Source organism: Akebia trifoliata, chromosome 14 (genome assembly GCF_017979445.1).
Source record: "Akebia trifoliata isolate Shusen 1 chromosome 14, ASM1797944v1, whole genome shotgun sequence".
Classification (NCBI taxonomy): Eukaryota; Viridiplantae; Streptophyta; class Magnoliopsida; order Ranunculales; family Lardizabalaceae; genus Akebia; species Akebia trifoliata.
This window is the reverse complement of record NC_141388.1, coordinates 6,307,319-6,328,115: the sequence shown is the minus strand read 5'-3', so window position 1 is coordinate 6,328,115 and position 20,797 is coordinate 6,307,319. Positions and strand designations below refer to the sequence as shown.

Genomic DNA, 20,797 nt, shown 5'->3' with positions numbered 1-20,797 from the left:
AAGTAAGGCTTCAGGTAAGAGTGGTCATCCCCTCACACCCCAATATACCCATGAGAAATGTTGTTAGAGGGACAAATTTCAAGCAAAAAAGACCTTATCCGCAATTTTCTTCATTGATGCATTTTTGACCAGTACGCAGAATGAGTGGCACAGTCATTCAGACTTTTGAAATTCAATGTTCCACTTATTAGGATGATTTTAAGGATCGTAGAATTTGCAAACTAGAAATTCATTGCTTCTAAATACAATTCTAAGAGATAAATGCGGGAGTGACCTCGGTAGGGAGACACATCTTGACATGGTGGTGCACGCATGGCCATAAATACATTTTCTCCTAGATATGAGTAAAATGCATTTACGAAAATGCACACACTACCACGTCAAGGTGTGCCCTGTGCATCCCTCGCATTCACTCTAGCACAACTCTAAAAGTAACAAATTCTTCGCCTTTTGAGTTTTAAAGTGACAAATGCTCAATACAATTAGTCCAACCATCTTATCAAGGTCCAATTAATTTTATAAGATTGTTACTTATATTAAATAAATATGAAAATTTCTTGTAATGCCTCATGTACTAAAGTTTTCACAAATAACTAATGACGAATACAAATGAAAAATAGTTATTTTACCTTCCCATTTAACCTTTTTCATAATAAAAAAATTAATTATTTTTACCAAAAATCATTTATTAAAAAAAAAAAAAAACCTCAATTAATCATAAAAACAAGGCCATTGCTCAAGCAAAAAACTTGATCCAAGTGCAATTCTGCTCAGACAATATAACAGAATGCCATAAAGCAAATTTAATTGAAACATGGAATGGATTAGTGCAATTTGCTCGGTTGATCAACATTTTGCACCATATCCACGAGCTTGTGGATTTAATCCAAGCTTTCCCACTAAATCACAATCATCATGTTCGCCTAATCATATTTTGAGCATTACTGCAGAGACATATTGCAAAGTCATCTCAAAATATTTATTTTGGTAATTAAGGTTAAGTAAAACAACAGGGAAGTAAATTAATTGGTTACATAGCACAGACGGCTTTTCAAAGACGTGCAAGTTATGATCATATGGAACTCAAGGCAGTTGCACCGGCCGAGTGAATTAATTTTATGAAATAAAATGTAAAATAAATTTAAGTTAAACCAAGCTCGCCTTTCTCCAAAAGAGTTTGGTTGATCTTCCTACCAATTTTGCGTGTAAGGAACCATATATGGATGGGCTTCAAAGAGCTCATCTCTGTAAAAAAATCCATCACAATCTTGGTTCACGACCCTGGGAAATTGAGTGAGAAGTAATCCATGAGATTATGAAAACGAAAATTATGATAGTAGTTAATTTAGTAAAGAAAAGAAACATGAACACTTACCCGTGTGTTTACCGTCACGAAATTGAGCATTTTTAGATGACTTGAAAGTTTCCAAAAATTCTTTGGCCTTCCGTAGCTCTTGCTTCTGTCTTGACCTGTCCCACTTGTGTTCAACAGCTAGTATCTGAATTACCCGTGGCAATGCTCGGCCTGCAGCGTCGGTGTCAAGAAAAGCAAGTCGAGATCTCCTAGCAATGAAGTCAACAGCAGATTCGCAGTATTCATTTCGGGCACAATATGCGACCTCGGCCTCTAGAAATGGGTAGCCATGTGCAAGCCGCTTTCCTAGACTTTCATTCTAGAAAAAAATGGAAGAAATGGATTTGTGAGGTTAGAAATCTAAACTCTTAAAAATCCAATTTGGTCAATTAGACTCATTAGTCATGAAAACTGTCCCATTACACATATTATTCATGTGGAAACTCAGAACATAAATTGTTTATGTTTAACAGGGACTTTTGGGTTTGAAAACTAAAATTTGCCTCAACTCATGAACCGAAGTTGAGTCAAAATTGATCAGCCCATGCGTTGGAAATCATTAAGACAGCTAAGTTTGACTAATTGGATGATTACAATCTATTAATAGAGTAGTGCTATTTCTTATTGATGTTTAGTTTTATAATGTTAGAAAAGAAAACTCAACAATAAACAATAATTTATTTGGCTTCATTACTGATATAAAAAACATTATTTGTCTTCATTTCAGTATCTTTTTATGCAAATATGGATGTATTCAAGTTCCAAAGTATACAATAAATTATTAATTACCAAAATCTTTCTATCCTATTTCACAGAAGTATATTTAAATATTTAATACTTCAATATATTTCTGATATTACACTAGTATACAACTGATATTTACGTCTTCTTACATTGATATGTGGCCATTAAATCAATTTTATAGTTATGTCAAATCTCAAAAACAATCACCAGTAAATCTTTTTGGACTAATGTCTAAACAATATTGAACAAGACAAAGTCGTATTTCAGAAATTTGTAACACAGCTACAAACCCCTTGCAAGTGTATGCATGGGCCTACACATGAGCGTCACCATATGTATGTTCAATGGTTTCCCAAATTGAAAGTAAGACCACTACTTAGTGAGGCATAAAAAAGGTAGCAGTTTCAAACATTTGATCCCACGACATATTTTTTCTTTCAGAATTTGTCAGAACCCTGAAGACACTAATTCAAGAAACAGAAATGCCAATAAAAGAATAGAGCTGATATTGGCACCCCAACTTTTACCTATTACACCCCAATTAGAAATAAAGAAAATGTGAGAATGGTTGAGGAAAAGTAAAAGTTGGGGTGCCAATAGAAACACTCTCGTTATTTTCACTAGATTTCTATATTTTTTGGGTTTAGGATTTTATATGAGCCTAATCATAATTGTAAACAACTACTGAAATTGTTTAAATGAGTGTTACAATGTTTTGTATTGTCGAGATTATAATTTGAGCCAGACCTTTGTAATGTTTGAAGAGTGTGTTCTAATCTTTAATTTGGGTAATGAGAAATTGGGGTGTAATGAGTAAGAGTTGGGGTGCCAATAGCAGCTCTTATAAAAGAAACCATGATATTGCTCATGCAAAAAATAATTTTAATCTGAATGGAAATGATAAAATTCTGGTGCAAATACTAAATTTTAAGGAACCAAGTTCAGATAAAGGTCAAACCTGAGCTATGGCAGCCACTTGTTCGGCCAAAGTACCATAAGCATGAGACAAATGCTTGGCTGCAGCACTGTCCATCACCCCTGGAACGACTTTACCGCTATGTGTCTTCTTCATACGTATATATTGTTGAGCAAGAACGGTAAATGATGCTGGATCCCAGCCATCTCCACCGACAATTAGCAGGTGGCTTGTCATACAGCTATTGTTTGGGTTCAGCTTGCCAGACTTTATGGCTGCATCAACTGCATCTTCTGCCATGCTGAAAATTGGATTTAGCAAAAATTATAATGCTCAAATAATCGAAGAAAGAAGCCTAATTAGGTTAAGTTGCTATACAGAAGTAAAACGATAATTTTATTGAAGGGTGACATTACTTCTTAAATTATATACACCATAAGGTGTAAGGTGGCATGAGCAAACACACACGCATTAAAAATGCTTATTTGTAATTCAAAATATTTATTAAAGGGTTTTTGAAGATTATATAGTAAAAAAGGATATTTTTGTAATTTTTGAAAACTAATCAACGTGTTAATAAGGCCGTGGAGTGAAATTTTCTTAGTTTTTGACTAAAATGATCCTGATTATATTTAGTATAAATGTAAAGGTGCGGGTATTTGTGAGATCCAAAATTTGGTGTCGAACCACTTCTACAAATTTATCTCATTCAAACAAAATTTACCTTCGGTATGTAGTCCACTTTCCACCCGTAATTGTGATCAAACCAGGGTAATCTTCAGATACAACATGGTCTCTAGAAATGCTCTCAGTGCTCTTTGCCTTTGGGTCAATGGCTAATGGGCGAATGCCACTCCAAGCAGAAAGAACATCCATGCGCCGTACCTGAATTTTCCAAACATATTTATTTCAGAATTCATAAGTGGATTTAACCAAACACTTCTGAATGCTTGCATATATCAATCATCCCAACATGCATAGGCCAACAAATGGATAGTCTATTAATCCTATTAACATACAAAAGCAGCATACACGACATATGATGTCTATGGTGAAGATTGGTAAAACTAAAGAAGAGAACTTGAACCCATGGCCTCAAAGTTGCATTGCAATATATCAACCGAGCTATAGGTCTAAACCCCTATTTCTTCAGAGTTAGGTGTCTGCCAGGCTGGACTCCAAATAAATACAAACTAATTCATTTGTAGGGAAAAGACATGAAGAAAAAACATTTTCTGTCAAAAGAAAGTTTCAGCATCATGAGTTGTTGTTTTTGTTTAGTGTAGGAATCAGGATATTATTAAACAAAGAAATATTTTTTTTTTTTTTGGATTGGCAATTAACCAAAGAAACATCGGAAAAGAACCTATTACACATTTCTTAACATCTCCCCATAACAAAGGTGGCTTTTGGATCGAGTAAACAATCCCATTCCATTAAAATAACTAAGGATAGTAATCAGAGTGGCATCTTATCCAACTACATGGGGTGGGCAATGTGAATGCAACTCTACCATTCCGCTCTACATGGAACTATCATTTCTTTGAAGGAATGTGCCTTCATGTCATTCTTACAAAAAATTTGGCCTTCCTCTCACCTTTTTGGAACCCTATCTTACTAGTTCTATCAATGGTCTCGACTATACATCACCTAACCATGACTAGTTGGGGAATGAATGGGATGCATATCCGCGATTGTTGTCTTCATCATCCAAAGCCACCCCCAAGTGTTAGGAGATTCCAAGCATAGTAAGAACATAAATATTTTAAGAAAGTTCATAAAAAAAACCCAGTAGAAAATTAAGAGAGAGAAAATTACTTCAAACGGAATAAGGTTAAAAGTAACCCTTTTTTTTCTTGATAAGTTGAAAAAATAAAATTGAAGCTACTGTACCAACACTCTATTAGGTAAAAAAAAGAGGATGAAATGCAACTTTGAGGCTGTGGATTCACAAGTCCAGCTTATCCATAAAGAAAAAGAGTAACAAAGACGACCATATGTCAAGGAAACTAACATTTTCATATTTGTATCACTGTTCACTTTGTTGCAACAAAACTAAAATTGGTTCAACAGAAAAAGTTGAAAAAAAATATTGAATGAGTTTTTAAGTATTGAATGAAAAAATGTGTGCTGTCTAAAGATACAAAGGCATAAAAATTTCTGGTGAAAGAGATTAACCATGCAAAACAAAAGATATTTTTAGCAGGAATGCAAACCTTAACATTAAGATAATCACAGATGGCATCCAGTATAAATTGAATCTCATCTTCATGCGGTTCTGGAAGCATTGTAATAGCAGTGTTTGAGTCAGTAGTTCCTGCAACTGTTCTTCCCAACCATGGAAGCATGAAAACAACACGTCCATCCTTGGTTTTAGGAACAATTAAGCCCATGCCCTCTGGAGAATAATAATCAGGGAGAACGATGTGTACACCACTGCTAGGACAGATCATGGGTGGTGCATCTTTGTCAGCCATTTTCCTCAGAGAATCACAAAATGGTCCAGCCGCATTTACAACAACTTTGGCGTATGTATCAAACTCTTTGCCTGACGCATTTTTACAGGAAGTAAGGATCACATCAAGTAGAAGAAAATAATAGTTAACCAAGCTAAGAATGGTAGCTCTTCTATTTTTTATACAGAGAAACAACTTCTGCTACATGGCAGTGGACAATTTTCCTGGCATTTGCCAAATGGAGAGGGGGTGAGATGGCACACAACAAGGGGGTTCTTTTGGTCCCACCCCTTGCTAGCAATCTCCTGTTTAATATGTGAATTTTTTTCATTTTTTCTTCCAAAGAAAGTATTGTTGATCCAAATTATTGAATTATTCAGAATAATTTGTGTTTTAAGTTTTTTTTTTTTTTTTTTAAAACACAACAAATAAAATGTATTTTTATAAATTCGATAAAAGAAAAAAAACACTATTGTAGCATGTTGTTTATTGTAAAGTGTAAACTTGTAAATTTTAACGTGTAACACAAGTCTGACTTTGAAATGTCCACACTGCAAAATTTTGGAGGAACCCACCCTTTAAGATTACACATCTTTTAAAAAATAATGACATGCCCTTTTATATTTATTTGATATACCACCTTAATTTTTCAAACTAATGATTTGCCCCTTCGCTTTGGTCTTCTTTTATAAACTAATGTAAATAACCTCAATGCCCTCATTATCAGCACCATCATCATTATTACCATCACCATCATATTACCGAATTTTTGAACTTTGACGTATAATACAAATATAAAACATATGTCGCATATTTTCCGTTTATCAAAATTTTCAACCCAAAATCGAATAGAACTAGAATTGTTCACGTATCAATTTTTTTCCAAATTGCTAACAAGGGTCCCACCTCCTCAACTACCATATGTCAAAATCTTGTCTTGTAGGGATTTGAGTCTTTAACTTCTGTCAAAGAACTGAGCCTCTTAAAAATTTTACAGCAACCTTTAAATGAAAAGATTAATGATTAGCCAAATTTCAAGTTTTTGGTTAGGATATTATGTGCAAATGCTTGATGCTGAAAAAAGGGTATAGCGATAAAAAACAAGTAATAAACTTTATTAGCTGATAACAATAAATTGTGACAAGCCCATTGTACCTGACAAATTGTCTCGGACACGTGCACCAATTATTCGTTCACCAACATCGTCCTTAAGAAAGGATATGACTTCTGCATGGTTAAGCACTGCTGCACCAGCTAATGCAGCGGTGCATGCCAATCCAACATTAAGTCGAGAGTCATTCATCTGTCCATCATAGTATACCACTGCACCTTTCAAGCTTTTATCCCCATCCTTCCTTGCAAGTGTAGGGAAGAGTTCAACTGACTCTTGTGCAGAATAATATCGGGAAAGATGTAGAAGGCGTGGTCCAGCAACCAGATCGTATAGTTTCAAACCCATCCAGTAGTACACTACCTCAAACCAGTCGAAACATGGTGTCATGCATGGCAAAGCATGGCACATGTGTGGAGCAGTCTGGATAACCTGTTTGCGCTCCTCAAGCGCATGGAAAACCAGCTTCAGCTGCCCATAGTCAAAATTAAAGACAGCTTTCTCCAAGTAGCGAACCCCTAAAAAATATGATTATATTAATAATTCAAGAAAAAGAACAAAACCTGTTCCTAGGAAATCATAAAAATAATTAATAGTGCTAGAATAGCACACACAAGCTTCACATATCATGCATCACTTATCTTTAACTCTTATAAAACTTGGGCAAGAGTTAACAGTGTGAAATAAATTCTAGATCATTGGGTTCCATGAAGATGACCACGGAACTAGGGCAACATGCTGATATTCTCAAGTTTTCCAAATAATCTAACATCATGGTTCCCTTTATTTGGTGAAATGTTGTACTCTTTAACTGCGAGTTTTCTCTTCGTAGTGGAATTGGTGTGATCCATGGACGTACCTCAATCTTGAGGGAACCACATAAAAATTTCTATGTTTTTTGTGTGTTTGCTTCTTGTTCTTATTTTTCTTTCTCTATTGTTCTTGAATTGATTTCTCTACAAATGCCCAATCAAGAAATGTAAAAAAAGAAAAGAGTATTTCTTGCATGATATGACACAATGGGATTAGTACATTTTCAATAGCAATTTAAAGCATTGATGGCAATCAAGTAGCTCTTGATCATAAAACCAAAAAAATTCACCTTGATAAAAAAAAAAGGGCAATCCTCGAATAAACAGAGTCAACTATGCTTCATCCGACTAGTGGTCCTTTCTCTCATCAATTACAATATCCCCAACATTGAAAACACACCCCCAATTAGGTAGTTAGTCCAATCCAGTAATTCTAACGCCCCAGACCTTAGTTCAAATCCTTCCAAGTAGGGTTTATATTTTGCTAATTTACACATAATCCATCATCCTAAACGAGTTTGTAAAGAGCTTATGTCATCTCAAGCATTACAGATTAAATAGAGAAACAACAGAATTACATCTTCTTCTTCTCTCTGTTTTTTCAGTCAACAAGGACAACCAAAGAAACAAAAAACAAAGTAACCCATAAAAAGGAAACTATTTTTTCTCTTTTAATACAGTAACTAATATACAGAACTCTCTTTTAAGAAATTAAACTATAAAAATCCAATAAAATAAAGTAAGTTATAAATTCAAACTTGGGTAATCCAATGCCAATGAGCAATCAATCAATCACTAAAATCTAAAGAATCCATAATAAAGAAAACCTTTTTTATATACAGTAACTAAAATATAGAGTTCTCTAAGAAATTCAACTATTAAACATTCTCCTTCCTCTAAACTTCGAACAACCCATTAAACAGAACCCCAAAAACTATAAAAATCCAATAAAATAAAATAAGTTAAAAAATTCAATCTCGGGTAATCGAATGCCAATTAGCAATCAATCAATCACTAAAATCTAAAGAACACATAAAAAAGAAAACTTTTTTTTTTCTTTTAATACAGTACCTAGTATACGGAGCTCTCTTGAGAAATTTAACTATTAGACATTCTCCTTTTTCTAAAATTTGAACAATCCATAAAACAGAAACCGAAAAACTATAAAAATTCAAACTTGGGTAATCGAATGCGAATGAGCAATCAATCAATCACTAAAATCTAAATAACCCACTAAACAAAAACCCACAAACCTCCATGAATTAACTTGGTGGATCTTGAAGAAGTCCCTGAAGAGAAATCCTCACGTTCAACAAGACCAACGCGAAGCCCTCTCGTTGCGGCGTCGAGGGCCACACCGCAACCAGTGGCGCCACCACCTACAACAAGTACGTCGAAAGGATTAACAGAACTGGCACCCATTAAAGCAGATTCTTGAACTTCTCTCGAGGGGACAACTGTGTTCACATCTGCGATCTTTCTCCTTATGTTCTCAGAGCTCCCTCGATCGTTCTCGGACACAATTGGGTCTCTGAGTGTCAAAGCTCCGTATGCTCCAGCCGCCGCTAAGACTACACCGCCGAAGCCCTTTAAGCGAGTCGCCGTAGCCATGGATTTGGAGAGGGGGAAGAGAGAGAGAGACGTTTGACAGAGGTAATGTAGTTGCAGAGACTGGAAATTGTTCTGAGATTGCGTAAGACTTCGGCGAATAGCGAGGTAAATGTGTTTAGAATTACTAAAAATGACACAATTAGTAAATTCGATCGACAAACGCGATTCTTTCTCACAGAAATACCTCCAAACGAGACCTGAATTATTTTGCTTTCTTACTACCAAATTTTTACTGAAAGAGTCGTGCTGGAGTAACATTGAAATTGACATTGTTTGGGGCATTGGTGTGCATATTACCATAGATACTTTTCACTCGTATCTCAGTGAAAAGCATCTATGGTTCTATAAAAATATCCACGCCAACAATGTCCCAACCAATGTCAATTTCAATGTTACTTCAGCATTTTCTGAACTTGAAATGGGGCGCTTTTGACTTTGAGGGTGTTTGATTTTAAAGTCTTTTTTTGTTTTTTTGAAAATGACTTCTTTATAGAGCCGGCTCAATATAAATTGATGCTTAAGGCAAAAATTCTAAAGATGGCTATTTCAATATTTTAACATATTATTTATTAATTATTTAAAAGTAAAATTTATTTTCACCTTTTTTAACAAGCATATCATTTTCAGTCACTTAAAAATGCAAAAAAAAATAAAATAATATATATAGGGTTAAAGGGACATATGAAAAAATATATGTAAAAATAATGTAATATTAATAAAATTTTAAAATATGGGTTAGAAGTTTGGGATTGAGCTGATTTTTTGTGAGGTTGATCATTATGAAGGAAAGATCACTCGAAAAAAAAATCAGTCCAATCTAATACTTCTAACCCCATTAAAAGTGATTTAGAATGTGGATCGTCGATTTTTTGCCAATAATTTGTAAATCACTTTTGATGGATTTAGAAGTTTCAAATTGAGTTAATTATTTGTGAGGATGATCTTCTCATCATAGTGACCATCCTCCCAAACAATTAGCTCAATCCAAAACTTCTAACCCATATTTTGAAAAATCATTGCTTTTACATATGTTTTTACATATGCCCCATGAACCGCCCCCATATATATATATATATCAAATTAAATCCAAAATATAATAAAAAAAGTATCCTTTTAAAAATTAAAATATAAAACTAACAAGAAATTAATTAATTGTGAGATTTAAGGATGATGAAGATAGAAAGATCAATAGAATGTTTTTAATTGATTCAAATCTCGAATATATCTAAACAAAAATGTCCTCCTTATGTCTTTATGTTCCATACTAAATATATATATAGAGAGAGAGAGAGAGAGATTTAGAGTTGACTTCCAACATGAGGGGATGCTCTTGTAATGAGAAGCATTTTCTTTACTAACTTAGTAAGATTTTAAGACTTACTAAGAGTCGTTTTGCTCAAATAGATTACCACAATAGCAATCCAACACCATTGCCCTCTAAGTTTAATCAGAAAACAGGGATCTAGAAAGAAAAAAAAATCAAAAATCAAAAATTAATTCCTTTTGGACTTGATCTAAGGTTTTGAAAATAGATGACAACTGAACTTCCACCCAACTCAGAAATTTAAAACTAAAATTAAACTGTGATTTTTTTTTTAAGTTCATATGATTTTTTCTTCTACAACACGGGGCATTGGATCATGATTTTGATGTCACAGGGTGAGCTCAAATACCCATAGTGTGACATCCTTACTAATTTAGTAAGACTAGTCAAACTCTTTTATAATAGTTGTTTTCTTTTTTATTTTTAGTAAATTTATTTTTAAAACAATTAAAAAAAAAAAAATCCTGAATGCATCAACGTGGATGGGAGATCTAAGGAGTATTTGATTTTTGGAAACTACCAATTTTTAAGCAATCTAAAAAATCCTAAAATATATAATTTTATTTATTTATTATTTTTTTTTTTTGAAAAACTTCCAAATTCCCAATTAGATTATTAAATATATTTTTTGGAGGGGGCTTCTTTCAACTTTGGGGAAGTGTTTATTAATTTTTTTTTTCGAGAGGGAGTAAAATTTCCACCCTGAGAATTTAAAATTATATATGGGGCCTTTTTTACTTTGGAAAAAGGATTTAGTTAAAAAAAAAAAAAAATCAAAAATATTTTTCACCCTAAATATCTTAAAGAAATAATTTTTTATTTTGAAGGGGGTCTTATCTCAATGTAGGGCCCTAAGTTCTTTAATATATTTATAATTATATTAGATAAGATGTTTTTAGAAATTAATTTACTATATTAAAAGGAGAGTTAATATTGCCACACCAATTTTTGGGAACGCCTCACAAACTGTGCAATTCTTTGGTGATTTACTTAGGGCCTGTTTGGATACCAGGAGCAGAACTACTCTTCCAAAGAACAGAAGCTGAAGTACTCTATGGAGGAGCTGGAAAAGTAATTATGTGTAGAAAGGGCGTTTGGCAATCAACTCTGTGAAGTACTGACAGAAGTACTTTTGTGCTGGAAGTCTGTTTGGGAACCATACTGACTTCTCATGACTCCTAGAAAAAAGACCAGAATACCCTTATATTATACCAGTTACTATTTTTTATCTTTTAGTGTCATAATATGCCTTCAAACTATACTGTTTTTGACATTTTAACTATAAATATTAATATAATATAATATAATAAATATTAATATAATATAATATTTTAAATATTAAATATTAATATAATATGTTTAAATCCATTATACTCAAAATTTAAAAAAAATTGACAGACTGTTTTTTACATAGTATGACATAATATTAAAAAACAAATTGACAGACTGTCTTTTAGTGTCATAATATGCCTTCAAACTATACTGTTTTTGACATTTTAACTATAGATATTAATATAATATAATATAATATTTTAGATATTAAATATTAATATAATGTGTTTAAATCCATTATACTCAAAATTTAAAAAAAAAATTGACAGACTGTCTTTTAGTGTCATAATATGCATTCAAACTATATTGTTTTTGACATTTTAACTATAAATATTAATATAATATAATATAATATTTTAAATATTAAATATTAATATAATGTGTTTAACTATAAATATTAATATAATATAATATAATAAATACTAATATAATATAATATAATATTTTAAATATTAAATATTAATATAATGTGTTTAAATCCATTATACTCAAAATTAAATTTTTTTTTAATATTAATAAATATTTCTTTTATTTGATTTAAGGACAAATGAATTATGAATATTTTCATAGAAAATTAATAAAGTTAAGGGTATTTTGGTAAAACGAACCGTTAGATTTTGACTCCCCGCAAGATGAGTTATGAGAAATAGGTTTTCTCGACTTCTTCACAAAGAGTAATTTCTTGTTCTTGCGCGGAGTAACTCTTCGAAGGAGTTGTTCATCAAAACGCATCCAAACGACTTCTAACTCCCCGCAAGAGTCAGAAGTAGCCAAGGAGTCCTATCCAAACGCCTACTTAGGAATTGGTGTCATAAGTAAAAGTTGGTGTGACACAAGAAATTTCTACAATTATTGAAATAAGAGTATTATAATTAAAATAATAGTGTAACTCCTACGTTTCATCAAATTCTTGCGAACATTGGAACTGAAGAGCATGTTTGGATGATTTCTCATTTTTTAAAATTCGACTTTTAAAAATCCAAAGCGTGAAAAATCTCTCCAAACACATTCTCAAATACCAAATACATTCGTTATGTGATTTTTGCAAAACATAAGAAGCTGTTTTAAAGATTAAATAAACAACTTGTTCTTTCACCTTAAGCAATTCTCCAAATAGTTGGGATCTAAAGCTACTCACCAAATGGAAAATTTTACAATGGTGATTCTTATAAAAGAGTGTTTAATCACATTTTCCAAATTGAAGCTTAAGTCATTTTATTTTCTTACACGTATGATATTAAAATCTGATATTTTGCTTGTCTCATCACTCCATTGATACCAAGTTGACTTGATCGAGTTATCTCGTTTTGATCTAGATTAACCATTTAATTTGATTTATAATATTTATTAAAATATATTATATTTAAATAAAAGAGTGATTATTACCACATCAATTCATATGTCATATGTAAATCATTAAAGAATTGTTGATGTGATGTTAGCAAATGTTGGTGTGGCAATAGTAATCTGTTTTTCAAAAATTGTACTTAACATCGAATTGAAAAGTAGGTACATTTCTCTGTTAATAATAGGTTCTGTTTGGTTGTCTGTCTATTCCTACTTTCAGGGGGCAATTAAAACAAATCGAGAAATCACGGTTATTTTGTCCTTTTTGTGAAAGATAAAGATATTTTCGGTAGTTGATTTGCCCATACTATTAAAGAAAGACTAGTAATAAGATGACGCATTAAAAGTACGCGGTTGACGTGGAAAGTGCACAGAATCGTAGATATTTTACCTTGTGTATCCCGACGAAAAAGATCTACGTGTACTCGTACAGCCGCGTATATTTTAACGCATCAGGTTATCACGAATCTTAAAAGAAAGCTAGAGTCAGTGGTGGGCCCACATATCCACGTTTCACCAAGCCTAAAGCTTCATGGCTCGTGAATTGGAGGGGATGTTGCAATTAATAATATTTAAAGTTAAGAGACAAAATTTTCTATCTAATTTTTATTTATTTTTTATATAAATTATAATAATAGATTATATGAAAGTAGGAGGTTGGACTCACAAAAAATAATTTATTCGAGATCTTACTTGCTCTTCTTACAGTTTTCTTTTCAGTTCCTAATATTCTTCTAAACAATAATTAAATTTATTAATTTAAGCATCAGAGACTATTTGACAAGTATGTATCAACGGCCACGTTAATGACCCAAAGCGATAACAATATAATCAAAGAAGCTAAAACAACGTCGGCTAATCAAGAGTCGTTCATTGATGTTCTTGAGGTGTACGTTGAAGGTTAGAAGAAAAACAATACCCACAGATGCACTGCATATGTATGTCATTACTTCAGAAACATTTGATTCTCATATACATTTAATCTCTCTTTCTTTAATTTTAACCAATTAAATGTTTATGATCTCTATATATTGAGCATCTATTAATTAAGTTTAGAACACTAAAAAAATTATTATTTATACATAAATAGATTTATAAAAATCCTTTTGAACAGGTTTAGAATTGTTTGATTCACGCCAAGAATAGAAGGAAAAAAAAACTGGGTCTGCAAACCAATATCACGTGATTGACATAAAACTATGTTAATGGGCCACACAAGACCAAAGGCCTTTAAAAGGCCAGTATTATTAATTATTTGGTCCTCTTTACTTTTGACAAGATGGACTTGGGCCTGACAGTTGAGCACTTTAGCCCAGCAGATCCTTCAGTTACAACTTACAAGTCGCATGAATCATACCTAAGCTGCTAAACCATGGAGTCTGCTCTGCTGTTATATTTGTGGGGTGGCATACGTGAGGTGTTCAAAGCTCTCCATGTAGCTCCTATTCATAAGATAACAATGATTACTTACTAAACTGTGTCTCACAAGTTCTTCGGATTGGTCTTTGTTCCTCTGTAGTGGGAACCATGGTTTTAAAACTCAGTTTTGCGTCTCATCTCGTCCAGGCCCGATACCGAGTCATCTTGTACGAGTTTTCCGATACGTTTGAGATATATTGTTCAAAAAATCAAAAAAATTGATCATGAGATATTAAATCTTGGTAAAAAAAGTGACTTGTGCATTTGTATCATTCAACCCTGAAACACGATACGTCTCAATCTCAGACGAGTTTTAAAACCATGGTTGGAACTATCCCCTATATATATATAGACCTGATTTTTTGAGAGACTTGGGGCTGATCTCCTTCATGGGTATTTCTGATTGATGCGTGACTAATTTTCAAGAACTAGATATCATTTTTTGTTTGGGTTGAGAATTTATTTTCAATTTTAACTCGATTTAGTTTGGGATTTTATCATAGAAGGATCACCCCGGGTCACTTCTAATTTTGTGTAAAATTAAACTTATAAAACAAAATAAGAAATGGCCTGGCTAGGGACTAACCTAAGATTGAAATCATTAAAAACAGGCTTACCAATCCAAAAAAAAAAAAACTCTTGAGACATACGTTATCCAACTCTCTTAAGTTGAAATATCTAATTCATATTTTGAGGTGATATGCACTACATGAAAACTGAAAAATTCGACAGAAAAAATTGACGGGCCAAGACACACGAATTTTATAAACTGAATTTTGACGGTCTAGGATCGTTGAAATTCTTGATGTTCCCAGATTTGATGGCTTAGAGCTATCGAATTTCTCTCATCCTTCATTAATTTGACCGTTTCAACCCGTAAAAAAAAATTGACAATGAAAAATTCGACCCCTTGGTCCATCGAATATTATGAAATTTGATGGCTCAGGGCCATCAAACCATTAAATTTGGGTTTTTTTCACATTGTGATGTGCCTATTCAATGGTAAAATCAAAATTTCATTTCCAGTGTCTGTAAATAGTTGCTTACATAGCCCACAAGCGGGACGCTTGTACGATTCAAATGACGAGAGCAATAATAATAAAATCAAACTAATCAATTAATCCTAATTGTGGGTGAAAGTTCTTGGATGGAGTAGATTCTCTAGTTTTCTCCCCCAACAAATGAAGTTCATTGGCAAAAAGAAGAGACAACAGACAAGAACTGTAGACATGAAATGTTCGCCATGAACTTCAATACTACATTGTTTGGAGTCGCCACCATTCTTTTTTATAAATGGGTGTGAATGGGCACCCGAATCAATTTTTTTTTGAAAACCATTTTTTATGGCATTGTAGTGACTCTCAATCATGGAAAAGGTATGGTCTACCTAAAATCTAAGTAAGGGGATTCGGTTAGAGAATGGGGAAGGTATTAAGCACCCCATTCTCTCCACCTAAGGTGGTTACCTTTAGATTTGGCCATTTTTTGGAAAAAGATTAAATAAACAAGTAGAATGCATGAGATGCATGAAGTGGGTGGGTGCTCATAGTGTGTATGTACCTCATTAGAAGAGGATTTGATGTTGGTGTTGACATAAGAAATATCTTATGGAAGAAGACATTCTATGGTGTCAACACACTTTTGCATGAGTTGAGATGTTGGTTTGGGATTTTAGAGAAATTCCATGGATGGAATACCCTTAGATCCATAACCTTAATACATGCATGTTTAGCTAGAAACTTAGTGTTTTAACCCCATCAAGAGAGTTACACATTTCTTCATCATAGCCAACATGTGTGATGTGTGTGCATAGTGTACATTATGATGCATGATATGAGAATGGGTTAAAAAAAGGCTTCAACTTCCATCCTTTCGACCAAACCGCCTCAAGCATTCCATGCCCAAGGTTGAGGTTCAATCTACTCGGAATGAAGGAGGGTTCTCCATTACATCTTAAAGGCTTCTAAAAATAAAAAGAGAGGGATAGAAGAAGAAGATGCAAAATAGAAACAAAAACAAATAAATAACTATTATCCCACCTTGTCCCCTTGGAAGTCTTGAATGAATCTTGAACTTGAGTAATGGACTTAGGACTTGAAAGATGTAGTTGAGGGTTGAGAGATGAGAGATGAGTAGAGAATTTGGTAGAGTTTTAGGTTGAGAGATGGGGGCTTGAGAGCATGCCTTGCTCATAGGAAATGAGGGTATTTATAGAGTTTTTGGAGAACTTTTGGGGATAAAGTGATCCAACCCTAAAAATAAAGAACATGGACATGAGATTTAGGTTATTTCTTTTTGGATTTTTCATTTGTATGAGGGTAAAGATGACATTTGTGAAGAAACCCTAAAAGCATGCTTTGATCCTTGGTTTTTTGGTAAATAGAGGTGAGAGAACAAAGGTACTTTTGGGAGGATGAATGGGGGAGTGACATGTGTAAAGGTGGAGTGGTAGGTAAAAAGTAGATCTTGGTTTATTTGTAAATAACTCATAAAGCAAGGGTGGAAGTGTAGTTTTGAAATGGACCAATGGGAAAAGAAAAGCACATTTGGGAGGGTGAATAGGAGGATGACATGTGTAAAGGTGAAGTGGTAGGTGAAAAGTAGACTTTGGTTCATTTGTAAATAACTCATAAAGCAAGGGTAGAAGTATATTTTTAAAATGGACCAATGGGAGGACTCCATGTATGTACTTGAAGATTCCCACCTTTTGAGGGCATAATGGGAAGTTCTCTCACCTTTATAGATTATTACCAAGACCAACTAACCTTTTTGGTTGGACTAAACTTTTTGAGAAGGGCATTCTTGAGTTTTCACAAAAGAAAGGTTGACTCTCCAATTAGATGATGCATTGGGTGTTGGAGGCTTATGAGGTATCAACATGTGTCATCTTGTGAAGGGGTGAGAGAATGGACTTGGTGTTGGGCTTGGGTATGGACTTGGTGTTGGGTTTGGATATGGACTTGGGTTTGGGCTTAGGATGGACTTGGTTTTGGGTTAAGGATGTAGACTTAGGTTTGGACTTAGGATGGACTTGATTTTGGGTTAAGACATGGACTTGGATTTGGGTTTGGGATATGGAATTGGATTTGGGTTTGGGTGATGGGCATAGGTTTAGGTGGATTAGGGACAAGGTATGGGCATGCGATGATATGAGATGATGCATGTATGCATGAAAATGATGCAAAATAGCAATGTGGGTCTGTCGAAGAACTTGAGTTCTAAATCGAAATTAATTCGAGAAAATTTGGATTTTCCTATGGGTTCGTGCAAATTGGGGTGTCTACAAGAACATAACAAATTTGTTGATGAGGTTCATTGCTAAATCTGGTGACTACACCCTCAAACTTTGGAGAGCTGATATACTATTTCTCATGAACATCATAATACTTCTACTTCATAAGAGAATGTCTTTAAATAAATAAAACTCGTTAATTAAACTAAAAAAGGTAATTAATTTTAATAATTAACGAATTGTAACTGTCCCCATATCCTGCCCTTGGTATACATATTAGATTGACCTCGACGTACATACTGCTAAAAAACCTTGGAATCCATATTAGACCAATTCTAGGATACAATCGCAAAATACTCACAATCTTTTAACTACACGTATACGTCCTAGATTAAATGTAATTTTACGTTCATACATAAATCATGATTTCAAAACTTGGTATTCCATCTTGTTTCATTCCCATCGATATTAAGTTGACTCACCAGAGTCATCCGTTCCTAAATCATTTCCCTTGACTTATAATTAATTATTAACTAGAGTTTGCCTATGTCTACAATGTAGTCATTCTCTTTAGGTTAAGGGGATAAAAGAGGAAAGACAATGAAGTTGTAAAGGTATTATTGAAAAAATGATAGAAGGTAAAGATAATAAAGTTGAAGGGATATTATTAGAAATGAGGAGAAGATGAAAGAGAATATAATTAGAGGTAATGGAAAATGGTTAGAAAAGAAAATGCAATGAAGTTGAAAGGGTGTTTTAGGAAAGGGAGGAAATAAAAAAGAATAAAGTTGAAATTATTTCTTGAAATACATACCAGATTGAATTTAAACCATTTTTTATGAAAGATAAAAATAAAAAATAAAAATTATTGGAGGAAGATAAACCATTGTATTTTATTATATAGATATGTATATCAATATAATAAAACACAATTGTAGAAATTACATTACTACAATTTTGTGAGAGACAAGTCTCTCATTAAACTACGATGTTGAGGGATAAACATCTCATCGAACTACTATTTTTGTGAGGCCTAATTTTATTATCTTTATTTTTCACCCGTCTAACTTTACTATATTTTCTTTTTTACTTTTATAACTCACATTATTATTTTTCATCTTTTACCACTCTTAACCTCAAATTTTTTAACTAATTCCCTTCAATTTTATTTCTTTCTTCTTTTACCCCCCTTAACTCTAAAGAGGATGCCAAACAAACTCTAGTTATTAGATAAACTAGATGATAAGTCACAATAACACATTTTTATCTAGATAATAAATATCTAATTAATCTATTAAAATGAATTATTTCTCAAAAAATAAATACAAAATCCAATTAACTTGGCCAATATTTTCAAAACATCATACAAATCACTTCAGATCTTGGATGAATAACATGAATAACGATTCACATTGAAAATCTCGCTCGTTAACGATTCAATCTCACGTGATTTTGAAAACCACATTTACCATACTTTGTCCAAGTACACTCTCCACCTTCATTTTTCAACACTTACGGATGCATGAAACCCAATTCCGTGAATGTATTCTCGTTGGTACTAAAACTGGTGGAACCACCCTTCTGGTCATGTATTTCCATCAAGGTCCCACCACCATGTGTTTTTATGAGTGCTTGTAGTTGTGTTGGAATTGGTTTTGTGCGGGTGTCGTTGCATCATTGATAACGCACTTAACTTGGACTAGTCAAACACTTGGTTTCTCTGTTTTCTTTTGATTGGCTCGTCCTTTGATAATAATAATAATTTTTTTTTTTTTTTTTTTAACTGTATGTATAATCCATTATTTTCTTATTGGACTTCTTTTCAAATTATTTATTTTTGTGACTTTGGCGGCTTCTACTCCATTTTCTAGAATATTTTGTAGATAATAATGATGAAAGGACGAAGGAATCGAAATGTTTCAAAGTTTAATGAATGAAAAAGATAAAAGAGAACGGGACAATAATCCAAAATTGAGTAGAACAGATGACTGAAATAAGTGTTTATGTTCATTATAACTTAATTTCACATGTGAATGTTTGATGCAAAGGACTAGCCATTTGAATTAATCAAAATGCCCTTGAAAGATCTTTTCACATCTCTCCTTGAATCCGAGCTTGGTGCACGTAGATTGAAAAAAACAAGTATATGAATCCCACAAATACTAATATATGTTGAGATGCATATATAACTAACCAATTACTCTAAAAAATCAATATGTTAAGAGGGGGAGAATTATGAATATAAGAGGATCACAACAGGAGTATAACACATTCGAAAGTGGAGGAAAATATACACTCAATACTCTTCTTCACCCATAAGGGTACGTAGAAAGAATCAAACCTGTGATCTATACAAATCTAACATTCTAATATTGTGCATGTTAACGGACCAACTACTCCAAAGTTTGATCTATTGGACAAGGGTGAACTATGAATAAAAGAGGGTCGCAAGAATTAATTGGGATATGAGACAACCGAGAATGGAGGATAATATACACTCAACACACTTGTCTAGTTTACATGATCATTGATAAGAATCTAAATTAAAGTGAATATGGAAACAAAGAAAATTACTACCATCTAAATGAAGAATTTGACCGTAAGTATCACATAAACTATAAGATCAGATTTTGGATTTTGTGTGTGTGTGTGTGTGTGTGTGTGTGTGTGTGAGCTGTTGATATTAGATTCTTTCTCCTTTTCTCCGAGACCCTAAATAAGTGCATCAATTGTGCCCATTAATCCGATCCAAATGAAAAATAAAAATTACGATCTTGATCTTAAGCCTACAAAGGTAATGTCGGGTCAAAACTTTCAAATCTATTAAATCTGAACTAGGCTAGGACCTGATAATGCCTTACCTAACTTGCCCCAACCAGTTAATGTATTTAAGAAAAATGCTGAGGTGATTTCCTTTGACACTATCTTCAACATTGTGCAGACTAAATAGTATCCAACAAATCATATATATATTTTTTATTTTTATCTCGAGGAAATAAATCTTTGGTTTCATAGCAGTGTTTTGAAGGTAGTGTAGAAGGAAGTCACTTTAGAATGATTCTATATTTATATATGTATCTTTTGATGCATGATTTCATAAAAAAGAAAAAAAAAGGATTAAAATCTATTATTAAATAAC

General features: G+C 33.0%; 1 protein-coding gene across 1 annotated transcript; it reads right to left on the bottom strand.

The window, feature by feature from the left end:
* Positions 1-955: 955 nt before the first annotated feature.
* SDP6 (FAD-dependent oxidoreductase family protein) lies at positions 956-9,146 on the bottom strand. The gene is made up of 7 exons (XM_086423104.1): positions 8,647-9,146; positions 6,626-7,099; positions 5,231-5,562; positions 3,739-3,899; positions 3,057-3,315; positions 1,376-1,673; positions 956-1,281 (listed from the first exon to the last, which is right to left on the bottom strand). Exons 1-7 carry the CDS (start codon positions 9,002-9,004, stop codon positions 1,274-1,276), a joined length of 1,890 nt encoding a protein of 629 aa, XP_086279230.1. The 5' UTR covers positions 9,005-9,146; the 3' UTR covers positions 956-1,273.
* Between the last annotated feature and the right edge of the window lie 11,651 nt (positions 9,147-20,797).